Genomic DNA, 25,674 nt, shown 5'->3' on the forward strand with positions numbered 1-25,674 from the left:
TACACCAGCTTCGTGATTATCAAATTTCAAAAGTATGGTCTCTCACCAATTTGAATGGCGGTTGGATTCCTTTGGGCAGCCATGGAGCTTGGATTCTTTTCCAGATTATCAACTAAAAATAATTAGGATTTGTGCGCATTATATTGTAGTTGAAGGGTTTTGTAACAAGGATTTCCGTTTTCCATCCTGTACGAAATATTTTTACTATATCAGAGGCAAGGTAGAACATGTACAGAAATTACTACTTTTACGAACTCGACGGACATTAACATTTATTCGCTAAAAACTACTAAAAATTTAATCGTCTACGATATATCTTAAACAACGTATAATCCTACATTATAGTCGATGCAAAAATACCGTCTCTTCTCCCCTTTGCTGCTCCAAATGACACAAATTCTGTAAAGGGGACATTTTTATTCTCCGTTTGTGTCCATAATTAAATTTCGCTAAAAAGATCTACAAAATATTTGTCTACTAAACTATGTATTATATGCTTATAAAAGACAAAGTGCTTTATTCGCATATATACCTATTAAGAGAATCGGTAACATAAAAACGGTAACGTCAAAATAAAACTCTAAGCTATAAGAATAAAAATCTGTCACTGAAACATCCAATAATTTAAACGCTTTAAAATGAAAGCTATCGATCTACAAGCAAGAAGTCTGAAAAATACAACATACAACCCAACGTTTAAAATAAAAAATGCAGAAATCTGCGTGTGTCTTGTGTTTAAAATTATCGAAATGTACGAGTGGTACACGCGACGAGTCTTTCGTGTGCTTATACTTTATTAGGAACTTTCGTGTTCATGGAATACCACATCCGTAACGAATACCTGGTCACCGGAACGTCTTCGCGGACAAACTAACTCCATTTTCAAACAAATGGCTCACACCACTTTCGCAATGAGTGGCTCGTTTAATGAAAAACATAGAAATTTTAATTTCCATTTGAGAATTCGTTCCTCGTCAAACGTCGATTGCCCAAAACCCACTCGCCATTGATCTATCTCGCTCACTATAGCTGAGGAAGACCAGATCGACTCCCTTGGAACGAATGGGCCGACCTCCACCCGAATAACTGAAACTCCGGTGTTTCAGTTATCCGGGCATTATAAAATTTGCACGTTGATGAAGCGTCAAACACGCTCGAACGTTTCTTAGGATCCGTCGGGGATTAAACTTTGAGGTGGACCACGTAGACGTCCTCGTGCGGGTGTTTCTTTCTAATGTGACCGTAGATATGTGAGGTTTGTTTGCTCCTCAATTCGCAATAAGGACACTTGAATCTGGGCTCGTGTCCGCACTCGTACTTGAAATGTCGGTTGCGGTTGCCCTTTAACGTGAAACTACGCATGCACTTTGGACAGTAATGGAGCATCCTTCGAGGCACGTACAACGAAAGCTCGTCGATCGTCCCGGGGCCAGGTCCAGCCAGCTTCGTCATCGAGTTCATCGTGCGCAGATCTGAAAACAAACACGGACTCGTGAACCTCCGTTCCAACAATATCGTCAAGAAAGCTCCCCCAGGAAAGGCTCTAGCCTACAACAGCTCGTCGTTAATCACGCTTCACAGTTCGTCCCGTTAATCGTCGTTAAACCGTAACGTCCTTCTAAATCGCTAGTGATCGAGTCTGGAAGGAGAACGGGGAACAAAGTAGCCGAGACAAAGGAAAACCATCCCAACCAAACAAGCACAGGGAAAGCACAAAGGGTTGGTTCTAGAGAAAATGGGAACACACGGGATAGTTCGTTGCTGGGTTAAACACGAAGCGCGGACACAGGTTCGTGAATTTCGTGGGGATCGTGAGAACGAAAACAAAAATCGAGATTGCGTTCGTCTTGACAAAGCGTTGCGGAGAAACGAAGGTGAATGAAACTAGTTACTTCGTAGAAAGACCACCCGTTATCAAGCGTACGTACTGTACATGAGGTATTTGAACATCGATTTATTTGTATCTTACAATTCCACAGCGACGATATACGATCACAAAACATCGTGGGGAAAAGAAAAGAAGTAGTAACTGTTGAGACATCGAATGTTATTTTGCGGTACGCTTAAATCCGCGAGTGTCCGTAATCCCGAACGAAACGATTAGAAAGAACAAGTACTGTTCACACGTCGCGTTTTTTAATTTTTTTTTTTTTTTCTCAAACGTGGTTCTAGCCCGATCTAGATCGGGCGCACACTTAAACGTACTTAATCGCTACAACATCATTAATTATATCACAGCAACAAAAAACAGTCGGCCACTAACGTCGAACTTCTAGGTGCAATCTGAGCGACAGGATTAAAATTAAAAAATTTCTCGCCGCGAGACAAAGAGCAACGACACTTTGGTTTTTCGGGAACCGGTCCGGAATCGTCGAAACCGATTTTTACCGCCGTACTTCGTCGAACGCCGTCACGTTTCACGTTTCGGAGTACGATAACCACCCGGCACGCTCAATTCCACCACAACTGGTAATGTTTTGGTTCCATCGCGATGCCTTTCATCAACAAAGCGTTTAAAGAAACAAAAAAAAAAAGAGGAAAATAAAAACGATAGAAAATGAAAAAGACAACTAATAACGTTTGTTCCGACCGCTTCACCCTGTACCACGAAAATATTTCGCCTCCCTTATTTCGGTTGGTAGCGCTTTCAGTCTTGATAACGGCAAACATACCGTTCGTATCGGTATGCTTTGCCATGCCTCTTCCATGCAACGCACAACGTAACACAACGGACGTAACATTACTCGAAACAACTTTAAAATATTTAACAAACACGCATTCAATCTCTCGCACAAATTCACCGACTCGTCGAGCGCACGGCTTTTACACGCGTTCGATCCCGACAGACGGAAATGCAAATTCGTTTCGCTATTACGAACATCGAGGGTGTCGTTTATCATAATTTATTACTAATCGTTATTGTTACTTCTTCTTAAAAAACATACAGCTCCGTCTAGGACGCCTAGGAATCGAAAACGTTCTTCTTAACCGTACGTATATTTTTGGAACTTTAAATGCACTTGTACTTAAAATACGCCTTTTTTTCGTTATTTTTCGACTCTCGTTTGCAAAGCCATCGTCCCACGACGTGGAATAATCTTCCCTAGAAGCACGGAAAATTTTTTTTTAACGCACAATTAACTTAATAATCGGTTTCTCGAATCGAAATTCGAGACACGCTTGAGCATCGTCCAGTTCCACGTCCCGTAAAATCATCGTTTTTCATTTTTCCTAATTTTATAAAACATTTCAAAAATTTCTCAACAACGAAAAATATATATATATATATATATGTATGTGTGTAAGTACGTATATACATAAAGTATTTGCCTAATCGAATCGGGCCCGTGGAGTATCATGTGGTTCGGTGAATTTTATCAGAAATTCGACTTTCGCTCGACCGTGCAACAGCATCGCGGTCGATCTCGATGGCTCGGTTCCGTTTCCGGCTACGCCACATGAACTTCCGGGAGTCCGAGAAAGGACGACGACAGAGATCTTGGAAGGGACAGAGATCCAATCTCTCGAAGGCAGAGAACCGTTTCACGGACAGCGATCGATTGTCTTGAAATCGCTCCCGACTTTCAACCACGGGTGTCCCAAAAAATACGCCACCCCCAGCATCCATTCCTCGTGCAAACACACAAGGATACCATTTTCGAAACTTGGAGATTTAAATAAAGTATCGAGTCACGATTTTTAAACACATTTCTTATTCGAATATTCCAAGATAATCTTTCCAAACTTGAACGCAGCTTCGGAATGGTAATTGTGAGGAGGAATGGGTTTTGAAAGAGGGTCTTGTATTTCGATGAGACGTCCGTTATACACCAACGTTCGTTAGGAATGATTAAGGATAATACGGAGATAATTCTCGACGACTCTATTAACGTTCCTAAGCAAAAGCTTCGAAGCCGTACGAGGCCCGTCGCGCGCTACTAATTCAGTTCTCGTATTTAAGATGCACCACGTAAACTCTTTGGCCGGTGTGCCTGGTTCTGATGTGAGACATCACGTTGGACGTTTGCTTGCTACGGAACTCGCAATAAGGACACTGGAACCTCGGCGCTTGGCCGCACTCGTATTTCAGATGCCTGGTCATGTTGCCCTTGACGGTGAAGCATCGTCCGCACTTGGGGCAACCGAACGGCTTCCTGAAGCAATCGGCGAACGATCCCTTGGCGTAGGCGTTCCTCACCCTATCCTGAGCGTAGTAATTCGGCAGTGACCTCGGGACGGACGCGCCGCCGGAGTCACCCTCGCTGCCAGCCTCCCTGTTGCTGCCCTCGGTCTCGAACGCCTTGCAAGATTGTAAAACGAAGTTTAGATCCAACTGTGGCGCCGCTGCATAGAAACCTGAAACTTCAAGATCGGTCCATTAGCACGTGGAAGCGCCGTTCAGAGGCAGAGATAGAGAAATAGACTGACAGAGAGAGAGAGAGAGAGAGGGAGAGAGAGAAAAAGAGAAAGAGAAAGAGTGAAAGAAAAGAATGATCAGAGATATTGGAACGAGGGATCGAGAGATCGGGTGTTTGCATCGGTCGATTGGATCAAAACGCATGCTTCGGATTCTCGAACGTTAACGGAAAAAAAAGGATACCTTGACAAATTGCGGATGATCTTCTAGACGAAAACGTCGAACCAGTTCCGATCGTTCCTCGAGCGATCAACATATATGCAAATACGACACGAAAACGGGCAAAAATTTTTATCGTCGCGCTTTATACATTTTATACTAGTGACTACGAATCGCGAGGAGTCAGCTTCTTAATCTACGATAACGATTAATTTATGAAAAACCAAGATCGTTGCGACAGCAGGTTTTCGGAAACGATGACGAGACCCACGATGCGTCCCGGTTGTCCGTAACGCGCACGGAAGATCGCAGGATAGTTTTTGATAGCTTGTATAAGGTGGTGTGCGCGAGTTAGCTAGGATTTGCGAATAGTGCACGCGAAGAAGAATGATTAAACTACAACGGACAATTATATTATTTTTTTTCTTTTTTTGTTTTGAAGGGGGTGGAAGGTGTTACGTGTTTTGTTTATCCAAAAAGAATTCCCGTTCTCTTTACTCAGAACTTTACAAGGATATGCTGACTCATTCTCAAGTGTAAATATATTTTATCCTAAGATTAAAGTCTTGGAGTCTCCACGTCGGTTGGCAAAGATCTTCAGGATGAGCGCGTGCAGCGGAGAGACACAACCCCACGCAAAGCGGGTAAATAGTCGTAAAGCAACATCTAAATTTATTTGATCAAACGATCCAGGCGCGAGACGCGGAGGACCCGATCGTCATGATCTTCGTGTTCAAAGCTTCATGTCGAAGATAAACACCTCCTCTTCCGGATGCTTCTTCCTGATGTGGGCGTACACCGGGGACGTTTGCTTACTACGGAGGCCGCAGTACGGACATTGAAACCTCGGCTCGTGACCGCATTCGTAGTTTACGTGACGATCCTTGTTTCTCTTCAGGGTGAAGCCGCGTCCGCACTTCTGGCACTGGAACGGTTTCTTCTTGTCGCTGGCGTTGATTTTCAACGCCCTCCGTTTCACGTTTTTGCTGGATTCCAAACTACGTTTTCCGATCGTTCCTGATCGGTTCTTCCAGATCAGGTTCTGCCCGAGCGGAAGCGGCAGAATGTGGAATCCTGAAACACGGAGATGTAGATGCTGAACAGCATGGACTCTCGATCGCTAGGAGAGAGGCGGTTTACGATAGCTGCGCGCTCGTCGAACGAACGTACGTTCCATCGAATGCAGCGCGATCGATAATTTTTATTTAAAACAATCACGGACGAGCGCGCTGCATCCGGTGGAACGTTTCAAATACATTCAATTGTTTCTGTGTGCTCGACAAAGAAAATGTAAAATTCGTGGAAACGTTACTTCCTCGCATCCTCGCAGCGAAACGGTGAAAAGGGGAAAATAAAACGAGAAAAATAAAACACGGGTACTGTTTCTTCGAACACCGGTACCAAACCGGTCATGGTCGCTGAAAAATATCGAAAGGACGATTAAAACAAATTGCACACGTGTGTCCAGTGCGCGAGAAACACGATCCAAATGGAAATGGGAGGACAAGTGTCACGGGATAAGACAAACTTCATTCGTCCGGAGTTCATCGGCGAGCTTTATTGCGTGCAACAATCGAATGAAACGGGACAACGGGAAGTTAGAGGCGGAAGAAATTGTTGAGCTTCCGGTCCCAGAACATCTGAGCGAGCTGGGGATGGTGGACGCGCAAGTGTCGGATCATGTGAGCCTTCTGATAGTTCTTCATCGCGCAGTGGGGGCATTCGAAACGCGGCGGTTGCTTGCACTGATTCCTCAGGTGCGACAACATCGATTTCTTCCACTTGTACGGATTGTGACAACTGGGACACTCGTACATCCCGTTCCGTCTGATGATCATGAACTCCCTCCCGGAACGGCCGTGAAACCGCTCCACTTTCGTTACGCCTTTCCCGCTCTCTGAAACAAACACAAACAGAAATAGAAGGTTAATAGTAATCCACGGCAAACGTCGCCAGGAATTCCGTCGGAAACGCCTAAATTTCAGTGTTCCTGGTCTCGATGCGAAGCGCTTAGCGGATCCTAATAAGAAGCAAAGATACGATTTGCAAGTAATCACCCACACGTTTCCTTTGCATTTTTACCTGTCTCGATCCTCTACTTACACGATATAATCCGTAACGTTTACGATCCTGGAAAAACAAGTTCAATTTTAATGTGCAATACATTAATCGTGTTTGAGATCGAACAAAGATTGAAATTTGGAAACGTTTCAAAGACGATACGCTGGGTGCGGACTCGAAATGGTCGACGCTTTATTATCGATACATTGCACAGGATCGGTAGACGAGGAGAGTCGAGAAGAGTGTCTCTCGTCGATGTTTATAAAATACAAGGACGGTAGGGGAACGTAATATTTTAAGGCGAGAATGAGAACTGGACGGACTTGAGGGAGATCGAGTATTCCGGATGTGTGAGCCTCGCGTTCGTGACGATGTCCACGCAGTATAGCTCGCGATCGGGATGGAGGGTGCGTATGTGCGTCCAGACGTGCGTACGCTGACGCAGATGATGCTTGCAATAGGGACACTCGAACCTCTGAAGCGATCCGCACTCGTACTTGTAATGGCGCATCATGTTGCTGCGATGCTTGTAACTGCGATTGCATTTCGGGCAGAGATGACGATAACGATCGTCGCTATCGTAGATCGTACGGTTCGCGATCCGGCCGATGGGGAAATCTGAAAAAGAAGAAGATTTCGAGGCAGTTAGTGGGGGACGATTCGTACGAGCAAAAGAGATTCGTGGTACTCCGACTGGCCTTGAACTTCTAAGAGGACGTCCTCTTCGCGTGGATGCGTAGAATAAAAAATATATTTAAGCGTGGTTAGTTATCGTCGCGAAGGACTTAACGTCTAGAACTACTGTACAAGTACTACCAAACGAAAACGAGGGATGGAGAATTCCAAAGTCCTCGCTTTTCTTTATTCGTGAAAGAGAAACGCAATCGAAAAGGTGGGAAAAACAGAGCCGTTTCTATCGCTAAGGAAGTTTATTTTCTATACAATCGCTACGAATAAAACTGTACAATTATCGAGAGAGAAAAGAAAAAAACAAGGTTACTACGCAAATGATCGGGATAGGAGGAACGGTAATGCAAATTACTCCACGCTCGTAGCAAGGAGTGAACCTCGCGTACAGTACTGTCCCTCGGGTTGTCGCGATTGATGATGTCGTAGCTACTAACAAGTCTATTTTATCCTTCTTACGACGAAAATGGTTACCAAGCATCGTATTACGATAATTTTCAGTTAGATGAGCAGTAGTGTGTGATAATTATCAAAGGGAGTATACCGTTTCCTGGGTAACTGGAATACAACTACAGACGCACGAACGTCTAGGATTAGATCGCCGCTAGAATTAGAACGCCTAAATTACTATGCAATTACATAAAGAGTGTTTAATGCTTCGTATACGGATCGAGAAATATATACTCCGTACTTTCAGTCCTATCTATTGTTAAATTGGGTCTCGTCTAAACTAATTTCTCCCGTGAATCGTATCGTCTATTTACGTTTGAAACAAACCAAGCACTTGGAGACGTTTCAAGTGTGTTTCAAACGTATCGTTTGAAAAGAAAGTAAAGTCCGATGGAAGCTATCGAGATGTACATTCCACGATAATACGGTTACATATGCTCGAAACACAGTTTCCAAGCTCTCTCAACAAACTCGAGGGAACCGGAAGCGACGGTGTTTCGCCTACCAGTTTCTTAACTGTCGCTGAGAGACAGTACTGTACTCCGGGAAAACTCGTCCATCCTGTCGCAGATGCGATCGATGGATCGCGGTTGGACCAAGCAAGACAATCAACTACCGTTTGCGTCAGTTTGGACGAGTTTGTTCCGACCCTGAAGCGCGATTCGATGGAAAATCGTAGGCACCGCGTACCCATCGGTGCTGTACGTCGATCGTCGCTGAAAATACGCGAACGAACAAGTTGTTTTTAACACTGCAAAGTGTCGAGAGCATAAACCGGTTGATTGCTGTGATTGCTCCTGATGTGCGTATAGACGTGCGACCTGTGTTTGCCGATGTACATGCAGTGCGGACACTTGAAACGCGGCTCCTTACCACACTCGTACTTGTAATGCCGTATCATGTGGCTACGGTGCTTGTAGGTGCGATAACACATCGGGCAAGGATGGCGGTTCCGATTATTGTAATCGTAGGCGCGCTTCGAGCTCTGACGCGTGTTCCCGGTGTTCGTCGGCCAATCTGAAAAAGAGGAAGATTTCGGGACAGTTAGTCGAACGATTCGAGATCGAGCTGGAGTAAATCGCGGGTTACTTGGACCGGAACTTCTAATGGGGGGGTGAATTTTATTCGTTACGTCTTCGTTTCGCGGGGTACAGGGCAAAGAAGCGACGCGAGGGTGAAGATTCTCAAGTGTGGTTAGTTCTACGTCACGTGGCTGGGATGTTTAAGTCGCTTTTTGGGCGTTTCGTGTCACAAAAAGTAAAGAGGGAAAACAGAAAGGCCGGAGGGAGAAAAAAAATTCGTCGAAGGAAGGATCTTACCCGGGTATTCTTTATTTGTCGCGTGAAACAATAAATCGTCGAAGGTGGAAGAACTGAGTCGTTTGCTGTCGCTGAGGAAGTTTATTTTCTATACAGTCGCTACGAATAGAAATGTACAATATCGAGAGAGGAAAGAAAACAATTGTTTATAGGACAAGTCGGCCGACGAACGAGTAACAAGCGTCGATCGTTTCCATTCGCATGATCCGTAGTACAATTCTTTTAAGCGTGATTTCGATACTAAGTGTTTTCTCGTTCGGCGAAACGTTCGTCGAACAAATTCGCGATGCACGCGGTCCGTCCCCGACGTGCCAGGAACTACCGCGAGTCGATTGCTTACGTGACTAGTAAAATATTACAGCTATGTCCCTGATATATACATATATATCTTTTAAAAAAATCAAAGACTCTTGCTTGCAGTCAGTGGCGAGAACCCCGCCGGAATAGCGCGTAAGCGAACGGGGGAACGCGTTCTATCGCACTCTAAAAGAGATTCGTGTTCGTTTCGTGCGCCGTGTAGAGTTTACAAAAGTCGTTCGAAAGAGGCCTAGGAGTATACGCGTTAAAAAACTTTCCTAAACCACGCGACGAGCGTGGAGGACAACTTAAAGCGATAACGATTGCACCATTGTCGAAATGCCGCGGGTGTCGTGGACCAAGCTCAGCCCTGCTGAGTGTCCAGAGCGTAAACCGGACGATTGCTGTGATTGCTCTTGATGTGCGAGTAGACGTGCGACCTGTGTTTCCCGGTGTACATGCAGTGCGGGCACTTGAAACGCGGCGCCTTACCGCACTCGTATTTCAAGTGCCTGTGAAGCCCACGGTACCATTTGTACGTCTTCTGACACTTGGGGCAATCGAAGTTACCTCTGGACGCGGTGTTCACCGCTGGGAACAGACCGCCGGTGTTGCAACGCCGCCATCTTCGTTCCGGCGCCATGGTCGTCGCGTAAGGCAAAGTAGTCAGGTTGAAGATCACTGGAAATTACACGGTAGTTTTCTATGTAAGTGAAATTTCACCACAACAAGTACGAGGCTCGACGACACATATAACAGCGGTAAATTTCATATTTCTCTCTATCTCTCGCTCTATTACTCTCTCTCACACTCTCTCTTTCTTTCTCTCTCTTTCTCTTTCTTTCGTGCTACGAGAGTCCGCTGCAATCGGGAGGGAGGGAACAACCAAATTCAGCAACGAGTGTTTTTTAGTTAAATGGCGTTCGAAAACAGGCCGCTATCTTTCGATTCGGTCGACGTGATTCCGAACCTGGCAGAAGGGTACAACGTGAAGAAGCTCGACAACTGGCAAAACATTTAGAAGCATAATTTGTGTTCGTCGGCGCTGTCTGCGTGTCTCGCGGGTTAATCGTGTGGGATACGATCGAGTCTCGTTGGTCTTTATTCATTATCACTGTTACAAATGGCGGTGACACGAGTTTGTTCCGCCGCGAGAGCAAGTAGACCAGTTCGCGATTTAAACTCTCCTTTGGTTCTTTAAAAAACAATATTTCTATCGAGCTAACGATCCATTTCAAGATGACACGGTCCACGTTGGATATCTCCAGAGGCTAGAAACGCTGTACTTCCAAACTATCAATGGCCCACTTGCTCGAATCGACGAAACGAATCCGTGTTATCGGGTGTACGAAGAACGATGGACGTCTTATGTTACGAGGTTCGCTCGAAACGTCCGCCAGTCGGGGATCCCACGTGTCATCGACGCCCACCTTCGGTCCAGCACCTGAAATCAAGATAACCGAGGTCGTTAGTAACGAGTCACCGACGATTCCAAACCGTGGAGGAGATCCTGTGACCCGCGAAAGACGAGATCCTCGAAATCAAATTACACTCGAGAAGTTGGGATTCAGAGAACTTTATTAACTTTTCTCACACATGGATGAAGGACATGTTCGTTTCTCGACTTCAGTAGAGTCGTTTGACGTAGGAAGCCTGGTCAGGATGGTACTTCCTGATGTGAGCGTAAATGTTCTGCGTAAACTTGGAGAGCTTCTCGCAGTAAGGGCACTGGTATTTCGGGGCCATGCCGCACTCGTGGCGCAGATGACGCGTCATGTTTTTCTTTAGGGTGAAGCCGCGGTTGCAGCGTGGACAGTAGTGACTCTTGTTCACCGAGTATACTTTCCGTCGCTGCCTGGGAATGGTCTGGCAATAACCTGAAAGATGGAAGGAACGAGTTAGCAGGGGACACCGGGGTGGAAACGAACGCTCGTCGAAGCTCTTTTTCCCATGTCCCGGAAGCGTGTGCACGTGCATCGTTCCGTGTCTTCGTGACATAGAAAATAAAGAGAGGAACACCTTGGCGCTTAAAACAATGAAATATATCGTTTGTATTCGCATTGACGGGGGGGAAAAGGGTCGCTCAACGAGGATCCGCGTTTCGACGAACGATCCTCGTTGAGTTGGCGTCGATTAAGCAAAGCTGGAATGGGGGGGCGTTGTACCGAAAGAACAATGCGTTGAGAGACTGATACAGAAAGACACATATGTATATATATATATTTTTTTTTTTCTTATATTGCAGAACATGTGAAAGGAAAGAGAGAATCTTACACGGTCTTACTTTACACTAATCGTCGCTTCGGATTCGTCGCCTATTATCTACAGCGATTTCGAGCCACCGTCGTGTTCAATCGTTCGTACGAACGTCCGTCGTGTTCCCGGACACTCGCGAGGAGGGTCGAGACGTCGTTTTCTCACGTTCTACGGGGGTTAACCGGGACGAAGAGCTTGATGGCGTGCGCCTTGTATCCGACGTGTCGCGACCTGACGTGTCTGTAAATATTGGACGAGCAAGAGGCTCTCATCTCGCAGTAGGGGCACTGATAACGATGCCCCTGACCGCAAAAGTAACGCAGATGCCTGGTTATGGTGGTCTTCTGGGTAAAACGACATCCACAGTCCAGGCACTCGAACCTTTTGCGCTCGTTCGGATGGTATCTATACCCGTTCAAGAGGCTTTTCATGACCGACGCATTGTTTAGAAAGTCCAGGTCGTTCCTCTTGCACGGATGTCCACGGTAGTCATCTGAAAAAAATCAACACACGCGATCGTTAATCAACGTCGGTAGCCACGGCCTAGATTTAAACCGTGCAACGGGAAACGTTTCTCGAGAAACACAAGATACTTTTTTAGAAGCGACAAGAAACGTTCCACAGAGTATGGTGGGGGGAGAGAGAGAGAGAGAAAGAAAGAGAGAGAGCGATGTACGGAGTTAACAGATCACACATAAACACGCTGGATTACTATTTAGGGCATGATCGAAACAATGGGAAGGCTCAGCAAATATTCGTTTAATCGTCTAAAGGTGTTTTACATTGTTCAGAGAGATCTCTTTCCGCGAGTACATTTCCTGGTTCGATTCGAGCTCCGGTTCGAGGCTCGACGTTCGACGACTAGAGACACAAAGAAGAAGTTGATACATTTTTATATATATTATTTAACCTACTCGAATTGAGTCCTTGATTCCCCGCCCATCGATTATAATTTCTAACAGTCTGGAAACGTTTCAGGGGCATCGTTGCCGTAATCGATTCGATCAAACGCTTGCACGCCCGTGGATGGATCTCTTCAAACCGGTACGAATAAGTTAAGGAAGCTAAAGTTTGGACGAAATGCCACCCTAGGCGCTGCGGTCGTTCCTGGAGACTTTTATCGAGGTAAAGTATTGGATCTTTAACGAGGACTTGCCTCGTTTCGAGTGTTAGACTGGGAAGACGAAGGAACAGGGGTGGACAACGTCTTGGATACCTGGTCCAAAGAGACCCATCGAGGGGGTGTCGAGTGAAACGCGAGTTCGCGACCGTTCAGTAGAGTTTATTGTAATAAACTTCCTTCCCTTGGTGATAGCGGCTTATGTGATACTTGACGTTGGACGTGTACGTGTAACACTTGCTGCAGTACGGACATTGTATCCCTCGGATCCCGCACAAGTAGCGAACGTGATAATTGAGATCTTTCAGCCGTTTGAACGTCTTGCCGCACTGATTGCAGTCCAAGCTGCCGGGACAGTTAAAACCGTCGGCCCGTTTCGCGGTACGAGTCCTGCGTTTCTGATAACAGCACGCGTGCCTCGTGTGGAAGATCAAGTCTTTGTGTTTGGTAAAGGTCTTGCCGCACTGCTGGCACTTGGTCGAGCTAGTTTTCGCACAGGACGAGTCGTTCCACTCTGAAAATGAAAAACACAAATGCGACATGTAGCAAGGGATGCTCGAGCCTTGAGCCTCGACATGGGCCAACGCGAGTTACGAGCAGTTCGTCGATGTCTTTTTATAATTACAAAGTGAAGAAACTGAAGCTCGTTCGACGTAAGCGCAATCGTATATACCTACTGCAAGCGTGGGGGGGGGCTTTGTCGCGCCCAAAATCGAAATACACCAAAGGGTTAGGGTCGCGCGGATCTTGGGGTTACAGGGGATCTTTGAAATAATTCGTACCACGAGTTTGAAGCGAGACAGCGCCATATATATAGTTTGATCGTTTATTCTTTACAGAATAGTTCGCAGTCGGATACGCTCTAAAAACGACGGCGTTCCGTTTCCTCGGGTGCTTCTACCTAATTTGTTACGTACTTTCTCGTCGTTCTGGAAAGTGAAAATTCTACAGAACCGAACATAGGATTACGTTTGAAACGTTCGAACGCGTCTATTTGTTTTTTTTTTCTTCTTCTTCTTTTAAGATACATAATACTGTTGTTTCCGGGGTGGGTGACGGACGGCTCAGAACATTTTGTTCACGCCGACCGGCAATTTAGGATGCCATCGTCTAATGTGCCTGTAAACGTTCGACGACGAGTTGTCCTTCTTATGGCAATAGGGACACGCGTATCTAGGGATCTGACCGCACTTGTGCCTGATCAGGTCCCACATCCTACGGAATCCTGCGTTGCATTTCGGACAGATGTAACTGGAGACTGCGAACTGTGTCCTCGCGTTCGGCCACACCATTCTCCTTACATCTGAAAACAATCAAGACGTTAGTCCTGCGCCAGCTTCGACGTCCCGTACGCCGAGCACTACGCGGGCGTCTCGACGCCCCCGCGAGACGGATCTAAACGCGTACTAACTACTTGATCGACGCTGGTAAAAACGTGTCAACGTGGTGGCTACAGAGAAACATTGCTCAGAAGAAGTGAAACGAAAATAAAAACAGAAAACGTTGCGTGAAAATGACAGCTTCACGTTTTCCGTTGCTCTCTTTATTCAGTATGCGTCCTCGTTCTAACTTAACTCGTACAATTTGGCATAGTGACGACTCCGTAACTTACATGCGCGGCTTAACAAGTACGATCGGTATGGCATCGGTACGCAATTATTATACAAACAAAAATAGCGAAAGCTGCTTCCACCAGGGACTCCTACCGACACATTCTTTATGTTTATTTCTAATCGTAAACCAAAATAACACAAATCTGTTCTAAGACTTTTCCAACTCTAGAATAGCAAGCTTGGCAATAAAAGGGATGTGTAACAGTTTAGGTATTTCGGTATCGAATCCCCGGGGTTTCGACCAACGCAAGGTCTCGAATGGTGTCGCTCGTTCCGCAATTTTCGCGATTTTATTGAGGTAAACGTTCACCGTTTGCTTATTGCTCGTGACATGATTCGTTTCCTGGCGTAGGAACTGATAACGCGTCGTAAATACCGAGATGTGCATCCGGTGAGATGTATCGTCTAAAATACTCTATTTATTGGGGATCTCTTATTCTCTAAGATTGCGTGGGTAAAATACGATAGGAAGAAGAAGTCTGTACAAGTTTTCGAGACGCGACGACAAGTTGATCGTTCGTCGTGACGTCCTCGCAGGTACCGGGTCAAAATGCGTTCGAAGAAATTTGTTTTGCATTTCTGATATCGTGCAAGCATTCCCTGAATAACGTTTCGACCCTTTGAGTGCTGAAAATGGAACGGACTCGTGGCATCGATTGGCTATAGAACTAGCTGAGTGATTAATTCGATCCGATAAATAAAATATTAAAGCATGGTACCAAACGAGCCATCGAGTTCGTCCAACGTGTTCAAAGTAGTACATTCGAAACGAATCGCCTGAAAATAAGGCATTATCTTGGTTTTAAGGGGGTAGAAGTAAACTATTGACACGAAAGTACGCCCTTCTTGTAACCAAGGAAGATTATTAATGTTAAAAATAATGAAGGTACTCGAGTCGGCTGTTTTAAACGCTCCACTTCAAATTTTCCACCTGCCTGCATCGACGTTCCTCACTGAGTGCACTCAAGCACTCAAAGGGTTAACGTCACGAGTGCCATAAGTGCAACACGCGTCCCCTGAATCTCGAAAAAGAAATGTCAACGAATTCTCAACGTTCCCCGCGTCGAATGTGCACCAGCTAACTTTGGGGCCGATGTAGACCGTCCTCGTTACTCCAAAAAACGAACTGCAAAATAAACTAAAAAACTCTCGATGCCCAACTGGCAGAAAAATATACGTTTCGCACTTATATAATATACTTATAATCGCACGATTATATTACAAAAATAATCGTAAGCTGACTGTGAAACATAATTGGAAAAGAAATGAAACTCTTTAAAGTTGCAAACTGTACAAATAAATAAGAACTGAAAAAATCAGTAACTATATATCGTATGGATAATTAGTTACGTTGACGAATATCTCGCTGGTAATCTCGATCTTGATTTTTTGTGAATGATTAATTGGCGGTCTCCTGTGGTTTTATAAGAAATATGAGAAACGATATATTTTTCCTATATTTAGAATACGACAGACTCCTTGCTCTAGGAAATAAGCATATCTCGAAAACCATAAGAGGCCGTCATCAGAGCACTCAGCACGTTGACTGCCGCCCACAATATGGATGACAGGATTTTCCACTAAAGACTTAAAGAAAAGAAAGGGATCCAGGCAGTAAACGCGTTAGATAAGTCGATCGACGCAATCACCGTGTGTACGTATAAATACGTACCATACGCAAAAACAAAAGTAACTCTTTATTTGCAAAACTCGATAAAATAAATTCGTTTTAAACGACGGTGGTTCAAATAGAATACTTGGGGCTGAAATTTTATTTAAGCAGAGTTCGTTGCTTGAATAAAAATTAGCCGAATCGTTATAAATACATGATCGACGTCTGCACCGACCCTCGCTCTGCGATTTTTCACGGCGAGCATTACGGAAACGGAAGATCCGAAGGAATGCAAAGCAAAAGACGTGGAAACCCGAAGATGGGAGAGAAGAGGAACGGTACGATTCTAATTTTTGTGCACGATCACGGGCATCCCATCGTGTCGCATCCTGACGTGCTTGTAAATGTTCGACGAGCACTTGTCCCTCTTGTTGCAATAAGGACACTTGAATCTTGGCTCTTTGCCGCAGTCGTACTTCATGTGGGTCTTCAAGGTCTTCTTGTAAGTGTAGCCCGCGTTACACCTGGGACAATGATAGGACATCCTGGTGGAGTGCCAGAAAGGGCCATCTTCGTGCTTGACGTCGTATCGACTCGCCCCGTGGTCCGTGTTCGTCCTGGTGATGTTCAGGACGCCGGTGTCGTAGGGTGGCAGGCCTCTGCCTACGAACAGGAAAACAGAGGTCACGGTTAGTGGGTCGAATGACCGGCGACGACCGCGATTCGACGATTATCGACCATTTGGAATCGGATCGTGGGAACGAGAGAAAGAAAAGGGACGAAAAGTTAATCCATTTCCAGCGTCGGTCCTCTGAAACGAAGGATGCTCGACGGAGGGATGAGACCGTAAAACAGGGTGTTCAATGAGAGTAATTGTCCTGAGAGGGGATAGGAAGACATCTATTTTTTCGTTATACACACACACGCGGCTGCTCACACTTTTAACTTGGTCGATCGCAAGAGGGCCCGTAACTGCGATTTCTTTCGATGGTCCGTGTAAACGTAGAGATTCTCTCAGTAGAGCCTGAACGCCTGTATCCTGCTACCCTTATGGTTCGTCCTGATATGCCTGTAGGTATTCGAGGACTTCCTGTCCCGTTTACCGCAGTACGGGCACTGAAACCGCGGCTCCTTGCCGCACTCGTACCTGAAATGGGTCATCATGTTCGACTTTTTGCTGAAGGAACTGCAGCACCTCGGACAAAAATACCTCTCGACCGGGCACTTTTGTTGCGGCCACGGCTCACTGGCGTACGCTGCAACAGAAGAAGCAGATCGCGACGCGGGTCAGTCAGGATGTACACGGCTCTAACGAGCGACAAGACAGGACGAAACACTTCGAACCACTTCACACAATTTGGGATTACGGAGCTTTTAAGGAGCCTCAAACCAGTGCAACATTATTATCGAGCAGTGACACGAAACATCGAATAATCATTGCGCATTGCCTTTTTACTTTTTGATCGGGGATCACATTTGCATCCCGCAAATGACTGACACACGCTTCGAATAGTAAAATAGACTGAACGAGTTTTATTGTTTCGTTTCAAGCGAGGCGTACAAAATTTTGTACTGTAAAACAAGAACCAGAGTACAGAGTGTTTTAAATGTGCGGGAGAAACGACGCGGTTCGGTAGTCCCTCGATAAATAGCTGCGGGTTGGGATCAACGGAGGAAGGGGAGTAAATTTTCTTCTTGGTGGGAATGAGTCGAAACATTCCACCCTTCTATAACACGATATACTTGTAACAACGTCCACATAACAAGACTCGACAAATTTCAACAGCCTTCGTTCAGTACGAATTTTTCCACCATGCACTGTTTTGTTTACCAGGGTTCCCATACAACACGTAACGAATTAACCGTGTTACAGAAGGGTGTATTACAGTGTTCTAACCCTCAGACACCATTCGATGAACGCATAATTAGAAATAGTCCGAATAGATTGAAGAGAATAACGATGGGGTGCTTTATCGAGGGAAGGAAGCGGCGTTTTATCGAGAGGCCACCGTGAAACGACGTGAGAAATAGACGAGGGACAACGGTGGCAGTTTCTTCGGGATTTTGCGAGAATCGTCAGCGTGGAATTCCAATCCGGAAGTTCTTCGTTCTCGTGCACGGGGCGTCGCAGCTTCCCTCTTCCGTGGACTTAACGCAAATATATTCGGTTGGGTTTAAAGAAGGGCATCTGTTTGTGGACCCTTCGCACGTGTTTGTAGACGTTCGAGCTGTACTTAGAGCCGTAATCGCAGTACGTACACCGGAAACGAGTCTCGTGGGGATTGCAATGGTTCCGGTAGTGACGTAACATGCTGTCGATCGACAGGAAACTGTGAGTGCAACGAGGACAGTGGAACCAACCATCTCCATTTGCCGCCAGCCTACCTGGAAGCACGGATTCAATATCAGAATTCAAACCCGTTAGACGACGTCGCGATTTTCGTTCGAAATAATAGCGATCTTCGCATCCAAGACACTCGTTCGCGTACGACACCGTGAGATATCGTGCGCGGATTTTAAAAATTTCGTCGACGTTCGTTCGAAAGTCGTTTCGCGAGGAGGAAACGCCAGGATGTACACTGTTTCCCGGACACCCGATCGAAATTTCCATCGACAACTAATCCAGCCTGAAAATAATCGCCTGATTACAGTGACAAAAGCGATCAAGAGTCGTCTACTGACAAACATTAAACTCGTTATACTTTTAATTCATCTTTCAATGATCACGTATCATTGAACGAGAAGAAATTTAATTTTTATTGGTAGATGATGCTATACTGTATGCTCGGTATCGATTCATCGATCGAGATAAGAAAGATCGCACCGTCCCCGAGTAACTGAACAGGAGCAGTTCCGATTGGCGACCAGTTATCCGGGAGACAGTGTGTAGAGACAAGCAAAGCACTGGGTGAGATCGAAAACTGTAAATAACAAGTTTTATTATGTCGTTTGGTACTTCGTGTCGGGTGAACGTGTAGCTACGAACAGGAGGAGGAAACGATTCGCTGAAATCGATCTACGTCGTCGAATTCAGTAGAGTTTCAGGGGTGTGATTTGTGGTAACTTTTTGTGAGCGGTGCGAGTGTGCTTGTAGACGCTCGACGCGTATTTGCTCACGTATTCGCAATAAGCGCAACAATAACGCGGTACATCGACGCCGCACGTGAGCTTGTAATGTATCCGCATGTACTTCTTCGATTTGTAATGCTTGAGGCAACGTGGGCAGGAGAAGGTCTTACGATGAAATCCGTCGCCTCCTCTCCCTGAAAAATTTAAAACGTCTGATAAGTAGGTCGTCGTTTGCCCCGGTCGCTTAAGAAGTAGAAGAAACGAAACAAATCTGGAGCACGGATCCGGGTTGCAGGACGATAACAAAAATCGAACGTATACGCGGAGACTTGTTCCGCTAAAAAAAAAAAAAAGAAAAAAAACGGTCGAAACGTGTAGAAGCTTGCAATAAAACGACAATCGTTGCCTTTGTATCTGTCTTATGTTTTTTTTTTTTTGTTCTTTTTATCAACGTGCTTGGAATCGTACACGATCTTATACATTGGGTTTCGTTAACGCAATCCGTGGTACAATTTTGAGGCCAATCAAAAATTTATGCGTACGCGATATTACATGTGTGCGCCCCCGCAAATTAATAATATTTATATATCAGTCGTAAGATACTATGACGACGGTACAGAAGATTGTTGTGCGCGTGTTTGTGTCGCAAACAGCCAACAGCGTTTCCAGTCTCGAACGTTTCATTTGGATATAGCGTTACCGCGGTACAAAGCTCGTAATATTCGCAGTCGTGGCGTTCGAAATCTCTTACGATAGTCGGCGGCCGGTATTTAATAATAATTATAGCAACAACATCGTTTATTCGCGCGTACAGGCCGCTCGTAGACTGTCCCTGTATTCTCAGATAAAATAGATCCTAACGTATGCTTCTAACTTATTATCGTTCGGTGAGATCGATGAAGTCGTACAATTCACCATTCCTCGATCGCGTCGTTCTTCTCGTCTACTAACGTTCGCTACGGTCGAGAGATCTAACAAGTCTCGTTAGGCTACGTTCGTTTCAAGCTCGATTCTAAAATCGTTAATCGAACGAAAGCACGCCGGGAAGACTCTCGCTAATTCAACGCGTTTCAACCATTTCCGGTGTAACACGGGAAAAGGCTGAAAATCACAAATCGAACAATTCGCGATCCCGTTTCTACATCCTAGAAAATAATAAATATTCGCGTACACCCTGTGGGACATCTTGCACCTGTAAACGTTGGCTTTTTCCAACGAGAGCGATGGAACTTTCAATCGTCGTGAGAAATGAATTATTGTTCGTGCACTTTACTCGATTTAGAGCTCGAAGTTCGTTGCATCGTGGGATAATTCGAAGCCTCTGGTTCGGATATTGATCAACGAGATGGAAAACTTTCCAATGGATGGTGATTGGACTTATTTTATTCAAAACGAGGATGTAATTGTGACTGTTATCTTCTTTGCGTGCGTTGCGTGAAAAAGTTGATCGACGATTCTTAGGATGAAAAGTATCGTTTCGATTGAAAGTTACCGATCGCTCTCGCTGGAAGATCCTCGCGTGTAACGGTTAGAAGATCGCCAGATGGATCTGGCGGATAAAGCGTCGGGCAAAAGGCGACTCGATGGAAAGGTTCGTAAGCTCGGCACGCGGAGGAACGTAAGTCCCGGCTGCTAGAGGCGTTCAATAAAGCTTGACGAACCTCAGCTCCATGTTTCGGTGCTTGGCCCGAATGTGCCTATACACGGCCTGGGTATACTTGCTGCGCATATCGCAGTGAGGGCACTTGAAACGCGGCAGATCGACGCACTCGAGTCTGTAGTGACGACTCATGCCGCCGGACGTGTGAAACGTGCGAGCGCACCTTGGACATGGAAAGCCGCGCCGGTTAAGGGACGTCTGTAGCCTCAGCATGTGCCGAGAATTTCGAACGACACCGTGGTACTTGCCCAGGACAATCGGCCTGAAGTCTGTAAGCAGAAAAAGAGACGAGGATCTACCGTTAGAGAGAAGAAGTGAAAGCTGTGATCTCCTCTGAAACCGGAGCCCGGTTATATCGGAGGTGCCGCGTTTTGGGGGATCGCGATCCAACGGGACACAGGCAGGCAACTTAACGTAAGCCTCGCGAACGATCGTTTCGCGTCGAGAACCGCCAAACTGGACGGTCGATCGACGATCGAAGGCACGTTTCGAAAAGCATTTTCTTTTTTTTTTTTTTTTTTCGTTCACGTGAGCACACTCCAAAGGAAACACACAATTCTCGTTCGCTGCCTGAGGCATTACGATTTCTTATTTATTGACACGAATACATGATCCACTCCGCGAGTACCATGGGGCTAGTAGAGCGTAGTGAGGACGACGTCTTCGCCAGTGTGGATCTTCCTGATGTGATTGTAGATCGAGTGCGTCCACTTACTCTTGTAGCCGCAGTACTTGCACTGGTAACGCGGCAACGAGTCGCACTCGTATCTGTAATGACGGTACATCGAGTAACTGTGCGAGAACAATCTGCCGCATTTGGAGCAATCGAACTTCTTACACTGTTGCGTCGTGCGACGACCCGCTCGTGTCTGCGGCCGACACTCTGAAACCAACATCGTGATTCATAATTAATACAATTTCGCGCGCGGTTTCGCCGGTCTATTTTTCTTTTCAAGCGTTTAAAACCATACAGACACAGGTTCGTGTGCTTTACAGGAAGAAAAGAGAAAGAAAATAGCACGACGTAGTTCTTAATTTACGTCTAGGATCTTTAACGATTCGAAGGCGAGCCGAAGATAACAATCAACTCTGACTCTGTTCGGAGTAACCACGAAATGCAATATTTTTGTAAAAGAATTGGGAGCATTTCTCACCTTCAGGCCCTGTACATGCACTCTAGCCAAAAACAATCCGAAATCTTAATGTTGGCTCTCGGTTAATGTATTTTTTAATCCACTGCGCCCTGTCTTTAAGGGTATTGCCCTGCCTTTGACGTCAGGACAGGACGAGATATTTAACACAGGTTCATGTTTGAAGATGGAACAAAGTGAGCCAAACATGGTTCTTCAAGTTCTAATTTAAGATCCATCTTCAAAGATAAATTATTTGAATTCTGTGGGAGGTTTGGATGAAGGAGAGTCGAGCAGTCCAGAAGTCCTCACGTACCTCGTCGACGCGAAGGACCAGCTACGACGATAAATTAAATTAGACTCGATAGAGAAAGGGTCAGGCTCTTCTGGTGCTCTTTCGCGAGACACGCGTTCAATAGAGGAGATTCGTCTTGACTTCGAAACCAAGATGAATGCTCCTCACGTGTCTGTATATCGCGGTGGTGTATTTGCTCCGTTTGCCGCAATAGGGACAAGCGTAACGTGGCTCGGCACCGACGCACTCGTGACGAAGGTGTCTCCTCAGCGACTGCCTGTGACTGAAACCCTTGTCGCAGACCTGACAGACGAACCTCTTCGTGGTCCGGCGTCCCATGGGATCTGAAACGAGAACAAATCGGGAGAATGTTAATCCGTGAACGTTCCTGACGCGAGTATACCTTTCGATCATCGGCGAGCGCGCTGCAGGAAAACGTTGGTCGTCGCTGAAATGCAAAAAGGAATGATCGAACGAGACGAACGAGGAAGGGAGTTTGATTCTTGGTCGTATTTATTCTTGTTTGCACAACGATCGAAGTCATTACCATGTATCGTACATCGCAGTCTTGGTTTCTTCGTATTTACAGTTAAGGATAGCGTCACAGAAACGGACAGAAACGGAGGATCGATTTTGTACAATTCCGCGGGGTAAACGCGTATTCAATAGAGCTTAACGAGAGTGACCAGCTCCTTCGGATGCATACACCTGATATGTTGATAAACGTTCGATGTCTTCTTGCTGCACAGTGTGCAGTAAGGACACTTGTACCTCGGCGCCTTGCCGCATTCGTACCTAAAGTGACCCAACATTGTGTCTCGCCTGCCGTAGCCGTTGTTACAGTTAGGACAGTGATATTTCCCTGTATTCGAGTTGTACAGCGTGTCCATTATCTTCGCGAACTTCCTCGTGCGCGCGGCGCGAAGGTGGTCGCCGGGCCTGCCACCTACAAAACATCGTATCAGAATCAAGATCGTAAGCTAGCCGATTCACGGTTACAACTTTCACGAGCATCGCGTTAAATAATCAGGGGATGCGAAACGTGTACGCACAGGAGGTTCATGCAGGAAGGATAATAATCGGTGATCAAGCGAGTACATCGATCATACGCGAAGAAAACAGATAGGCCGATAGGTACTCTCTGGCGACGGTTCATGAAACGACGAAAAGCACATTCTCGTTGGTTTTCCTAGAAACGCATTTATTTTCTTCTTCAAACAAGATTCACACACCGACGAGTTTACATGACTGACCGGCGCTTGCTCGCATCCTTGTTCACGGAAACATATCCGTCGACTATGTACACGAGGGTATCGTTAAACCACGTTTATCGATCTCCCAATTCGATTTCGTTCGCAGTGATCGTCGCTGAACGAGAACTAGTTCGAACGCTTGCTGAAATCCCGATTTTGCTAAAGAATATACTAACGCGCCGATACCGAGGTTTCCTGGATAAAATTTAGTAGAACGGGGCACCTAATGCGCGCTTCGATGGTCCCAGCGGGTCTCGAATTTCAAATTCACCGGTTTCGAAATCGGAATTTGGAATTAGGTGCAATTGAAAACGCTTCTACGGTCGATGTCCTCCCACGGCGTACGCTCGACGACTGGCTGCGCAAGGTAGATGCACAGAATCGTTGCCTCGATAAAGCGCTTATGCCTGTACGAGGCGAGTATGCATATCATATGCAATTTAGAGCTTTGGATTGGGATACCGCTGTTTTCTGTCGTCGAATGTACGCAAATACAACAGGATTTCAGTCTTCCCCGAGCGACGCGTCGGCACGTGAAGAGTCTTTCGATAAAAGCGTCAGAGAATTGGGAATAAAAATGACTTTCGAAACGGAGGAAGAAATTGCACTTGCTGCCAATGGTGAAATATATCGAACGATGATGTTAAATCTCGAGCCTACGCCAGTGAATCAAGATCGATCGACGACCTCAAAGACTACTCGTGTTATTAACAAAATAAATAACATCCAAATCACCAATAGAAACCGTGGAGTATACCCATAACGCTATTGTTTCCCATATTCCATGGCACTGTAGTTGATTTTGAATATCTATCGCTGTTAACGAAAGACCCAACGGTCGAACAGATTCTAAAACAACGTGTTGCAGACGACCGGTTTCGAGGGATGCTTGTGCCGTATGTGATCCTGGATGTTGAACTTTTTCTTGCTCAATTTGCCGCAATACGGGCACTCGAATCGCGGCGGTTTGCCGCAATCGTACTTGAAGTGGGCCGTCACCGCGCTCTTGGTCGTGTAACTCTTTCGGCACCGTGGACAAGGAAACCGAGTTTTACTCTTTCTCGGACTACGTTCCGGGTACTTGTCCTCGAGCCACGGCAGCGGCAACATTTCTAGGAAGGCTGAAAAAGAAACGGAAGCGCACGGTTAGCTCGAACAAATCAGCGTCGTCGTCCCTCTGCAGGGGGGTGGCTGGGGGATTTTCGAAAAGCTCGATTTTTTCAAGCGTTTCGAAGCTATCCGATCGATTGGAAACGACACGAAGATCGGTGACGGGGTCGTGGAACGATCGATGGACTAGATCAGGGGTTCCTAACCTTTTCCAAAATCAGAACGTTGGACAAATTTAAGTGAAACGGATGTTACTTATTACTAAGCGTGAGAGGGACGGAACACGTAATGCACAATGGCGAGAAAACCTGTTAACGGAGGAATGCTTCGTTAAAAGTATTAACAAGTTTTTTTACAGCCAGTGTACACGATCAACGAGAACGATCGAAGTCTATCGGGAGAAAATAGGGAATATTTTGCCGAATGAAACTACAATGAAGATTAGAAATGGGGAAGAACGTGGTTTAGTTTCTAGGGGTGGCTTGGAGGATTATCCAGTGGCAGATGAGAACGAAGAACGTACACCTGTTTTTTTTTTCGTTTTTCTTCCACGTGCTTTCAAAGCACCCAGGCCCCATGGACTCTCAAATTTTAAAGCTCGATGAACCAAAACTGACAAAGGGAAGTCCGGCCATTTTTCTTGAGGGTATCGATGGCCGAACTTCCTATTTAGAATCATTCCCTGCTTTCTCCAAATACTTCTCACTCGTCGTCGGACGCGATCAGGTTTGTCCAGGCTCGAAACCCCCGAGACTAGAGACGTCGTAGCAAAGTTTCCAACGAGTTCTCCGCGAGAGGAAGAGTCGTGCACAGCGAATCGTCGGCGAAGAAACGTTTGACAGGCAATAAATGAGATGGATTTCTATTTTTGGTGTTCTCGGAGAGATTTGTGCTATGCAGGCTGGCACACGCGCGGTGGTACAACATTTTGTTGAGTTAAAAGACAAACAAATAAAGCGGTTGCAGGCATCTTCAAGCTATATACGGGGGACAAAGTATGCCCGGACGACCCGTTCACGGCGCGATAAAGAAAAGGAAATTTGCGGGAACGAATCGTGGCCGGTGACTCTCCCACGTGGACGTTGAGCGACTCTAAACCTGTAAAACGATTGAATAATGTTAAAATGACGTCGTTGAAGCGTACACGGAACAAGTAATCCCCAATG

General features: G+C 45.9%; 4 protein-coding genes across 23 annotated transcripts in view; all 4 read right to left on the bottom strand.

Moving 5' to 3' along the window:
* Window positions 1-25,674, bottom strand: part of LOC143341872 (uncharacterized) — a 97,752-nt gene that overhangs the window by 14,352 nt on the left and 57,726 nt on the right. Inside the window, exons 7-8 of one of the 20 annotated variants that reach the window (XM_076765202.1) lie at window positions 5,337-5,650; window positions 4,246-4,362 (exon numbers count right to left, since the gene is read on the bottom strand). The exons of 6 other annotated variants lie outside the window; for them this stretch is intronic. In XM_076765202.1, coding sequence (XP_076621317.1) covers window positions 4,324-4,362; window positions 5,337-5,650 — 353 coding nt within the window. In that variant the 3' untranslated portion in view covers window positions 4,246-4,323. Of the gene's footprint in view, window positions 1-1,167; window positions 1,473-4,245; window positions 4,363-4,895; window positions 5,651-5,724; window positions 6,474-9,412; window positions 10,072-11,001; window positions 11,268-12,663; window positions 13,281-13,504; window positions 14,070-16,951; window positions 17,248-17,541; window positions 18,377-18,966; window positions 19,255-20,721; window positions 20,990-21,340; window positions 21,604-23,731; window positions 24,520-25,674 lie in introns of those variants that run through there. 13 more of the 20 variants (XM_076765220.1, XM_076765222.1, XM_076765204.1 and 10 more) reach the window with 13 other exon arrangements.
* LOC143341887 (uncharacterized) lies at window positions 1,936-4,745 on the bottom strand. Its single transcript, XM_076765266.1, has 2 exons — window positions 4,601-4,745; window positions 1,936-4,356 (listed from the first exon to the last, which is right to left on the bottom strand). The coding sequence occupies exons 1-2, from the start codon at window positions 4,671-4,673 to the stop codon at window positions 3,944-3,946; spliced, it is 486 nt and encodes a 161-aa protein (XP_076621381.1). The 5' UTR covers window positions 4,674-4,745; the 3' UTR covers window positions 1,936-3,943.
* On the bottom strand, window positions 6,480-8,584 carry LOC143341891 (longitudinals lacking protein, isoforms A/B/D/L-like). The gene is made up of 2 exons (XM_076765271.1): window positions 8,465-8,584; window positions 6,480-7,255 (listed from the first exon to the last, which is right to left on the bottom strand). Exons 1-2 carry the CDS (start codon window positions 8,466-8,468, stop codon window positions 6,933-6,935), a joined length of 327 nt encoding a protein of 108 aa, XP_076621386.1. The 5' UTR covers window positions 8,469-8,584; the 3' UTR covers window positions 6,480-6,932.
* Window positions 14,275-16,535, bottom strand: LOC143341898 (zinc finger X-chromosomal protein-like). Its single transcript, XM_076765278.1, has one exon. The coding sequence runs from the start codon at window positions 16,533-16,535 to the stop codon at window positions 16,338-16,340; it is 198 nt and encodes a 65-aa protein (XP_076621393.1). The 3' UTR covers window positions 14,275-16,337.

The sequence above is a fragment of the Colletes latitarsis genome, chromosome 5 (genome assembly GCF_051014445.1).
Source record: "Colletes latitarsis isolate SP2378_abdomen chromosome 5, iyColLati1, whole genome shotgun sequence".
NCBI classification, from domain to species: Eukaryota; Metazoa; Arthropoda; class Insecta; order Hymenoptera; family Colletidae; genus Colletes; species Colletes latitarsis.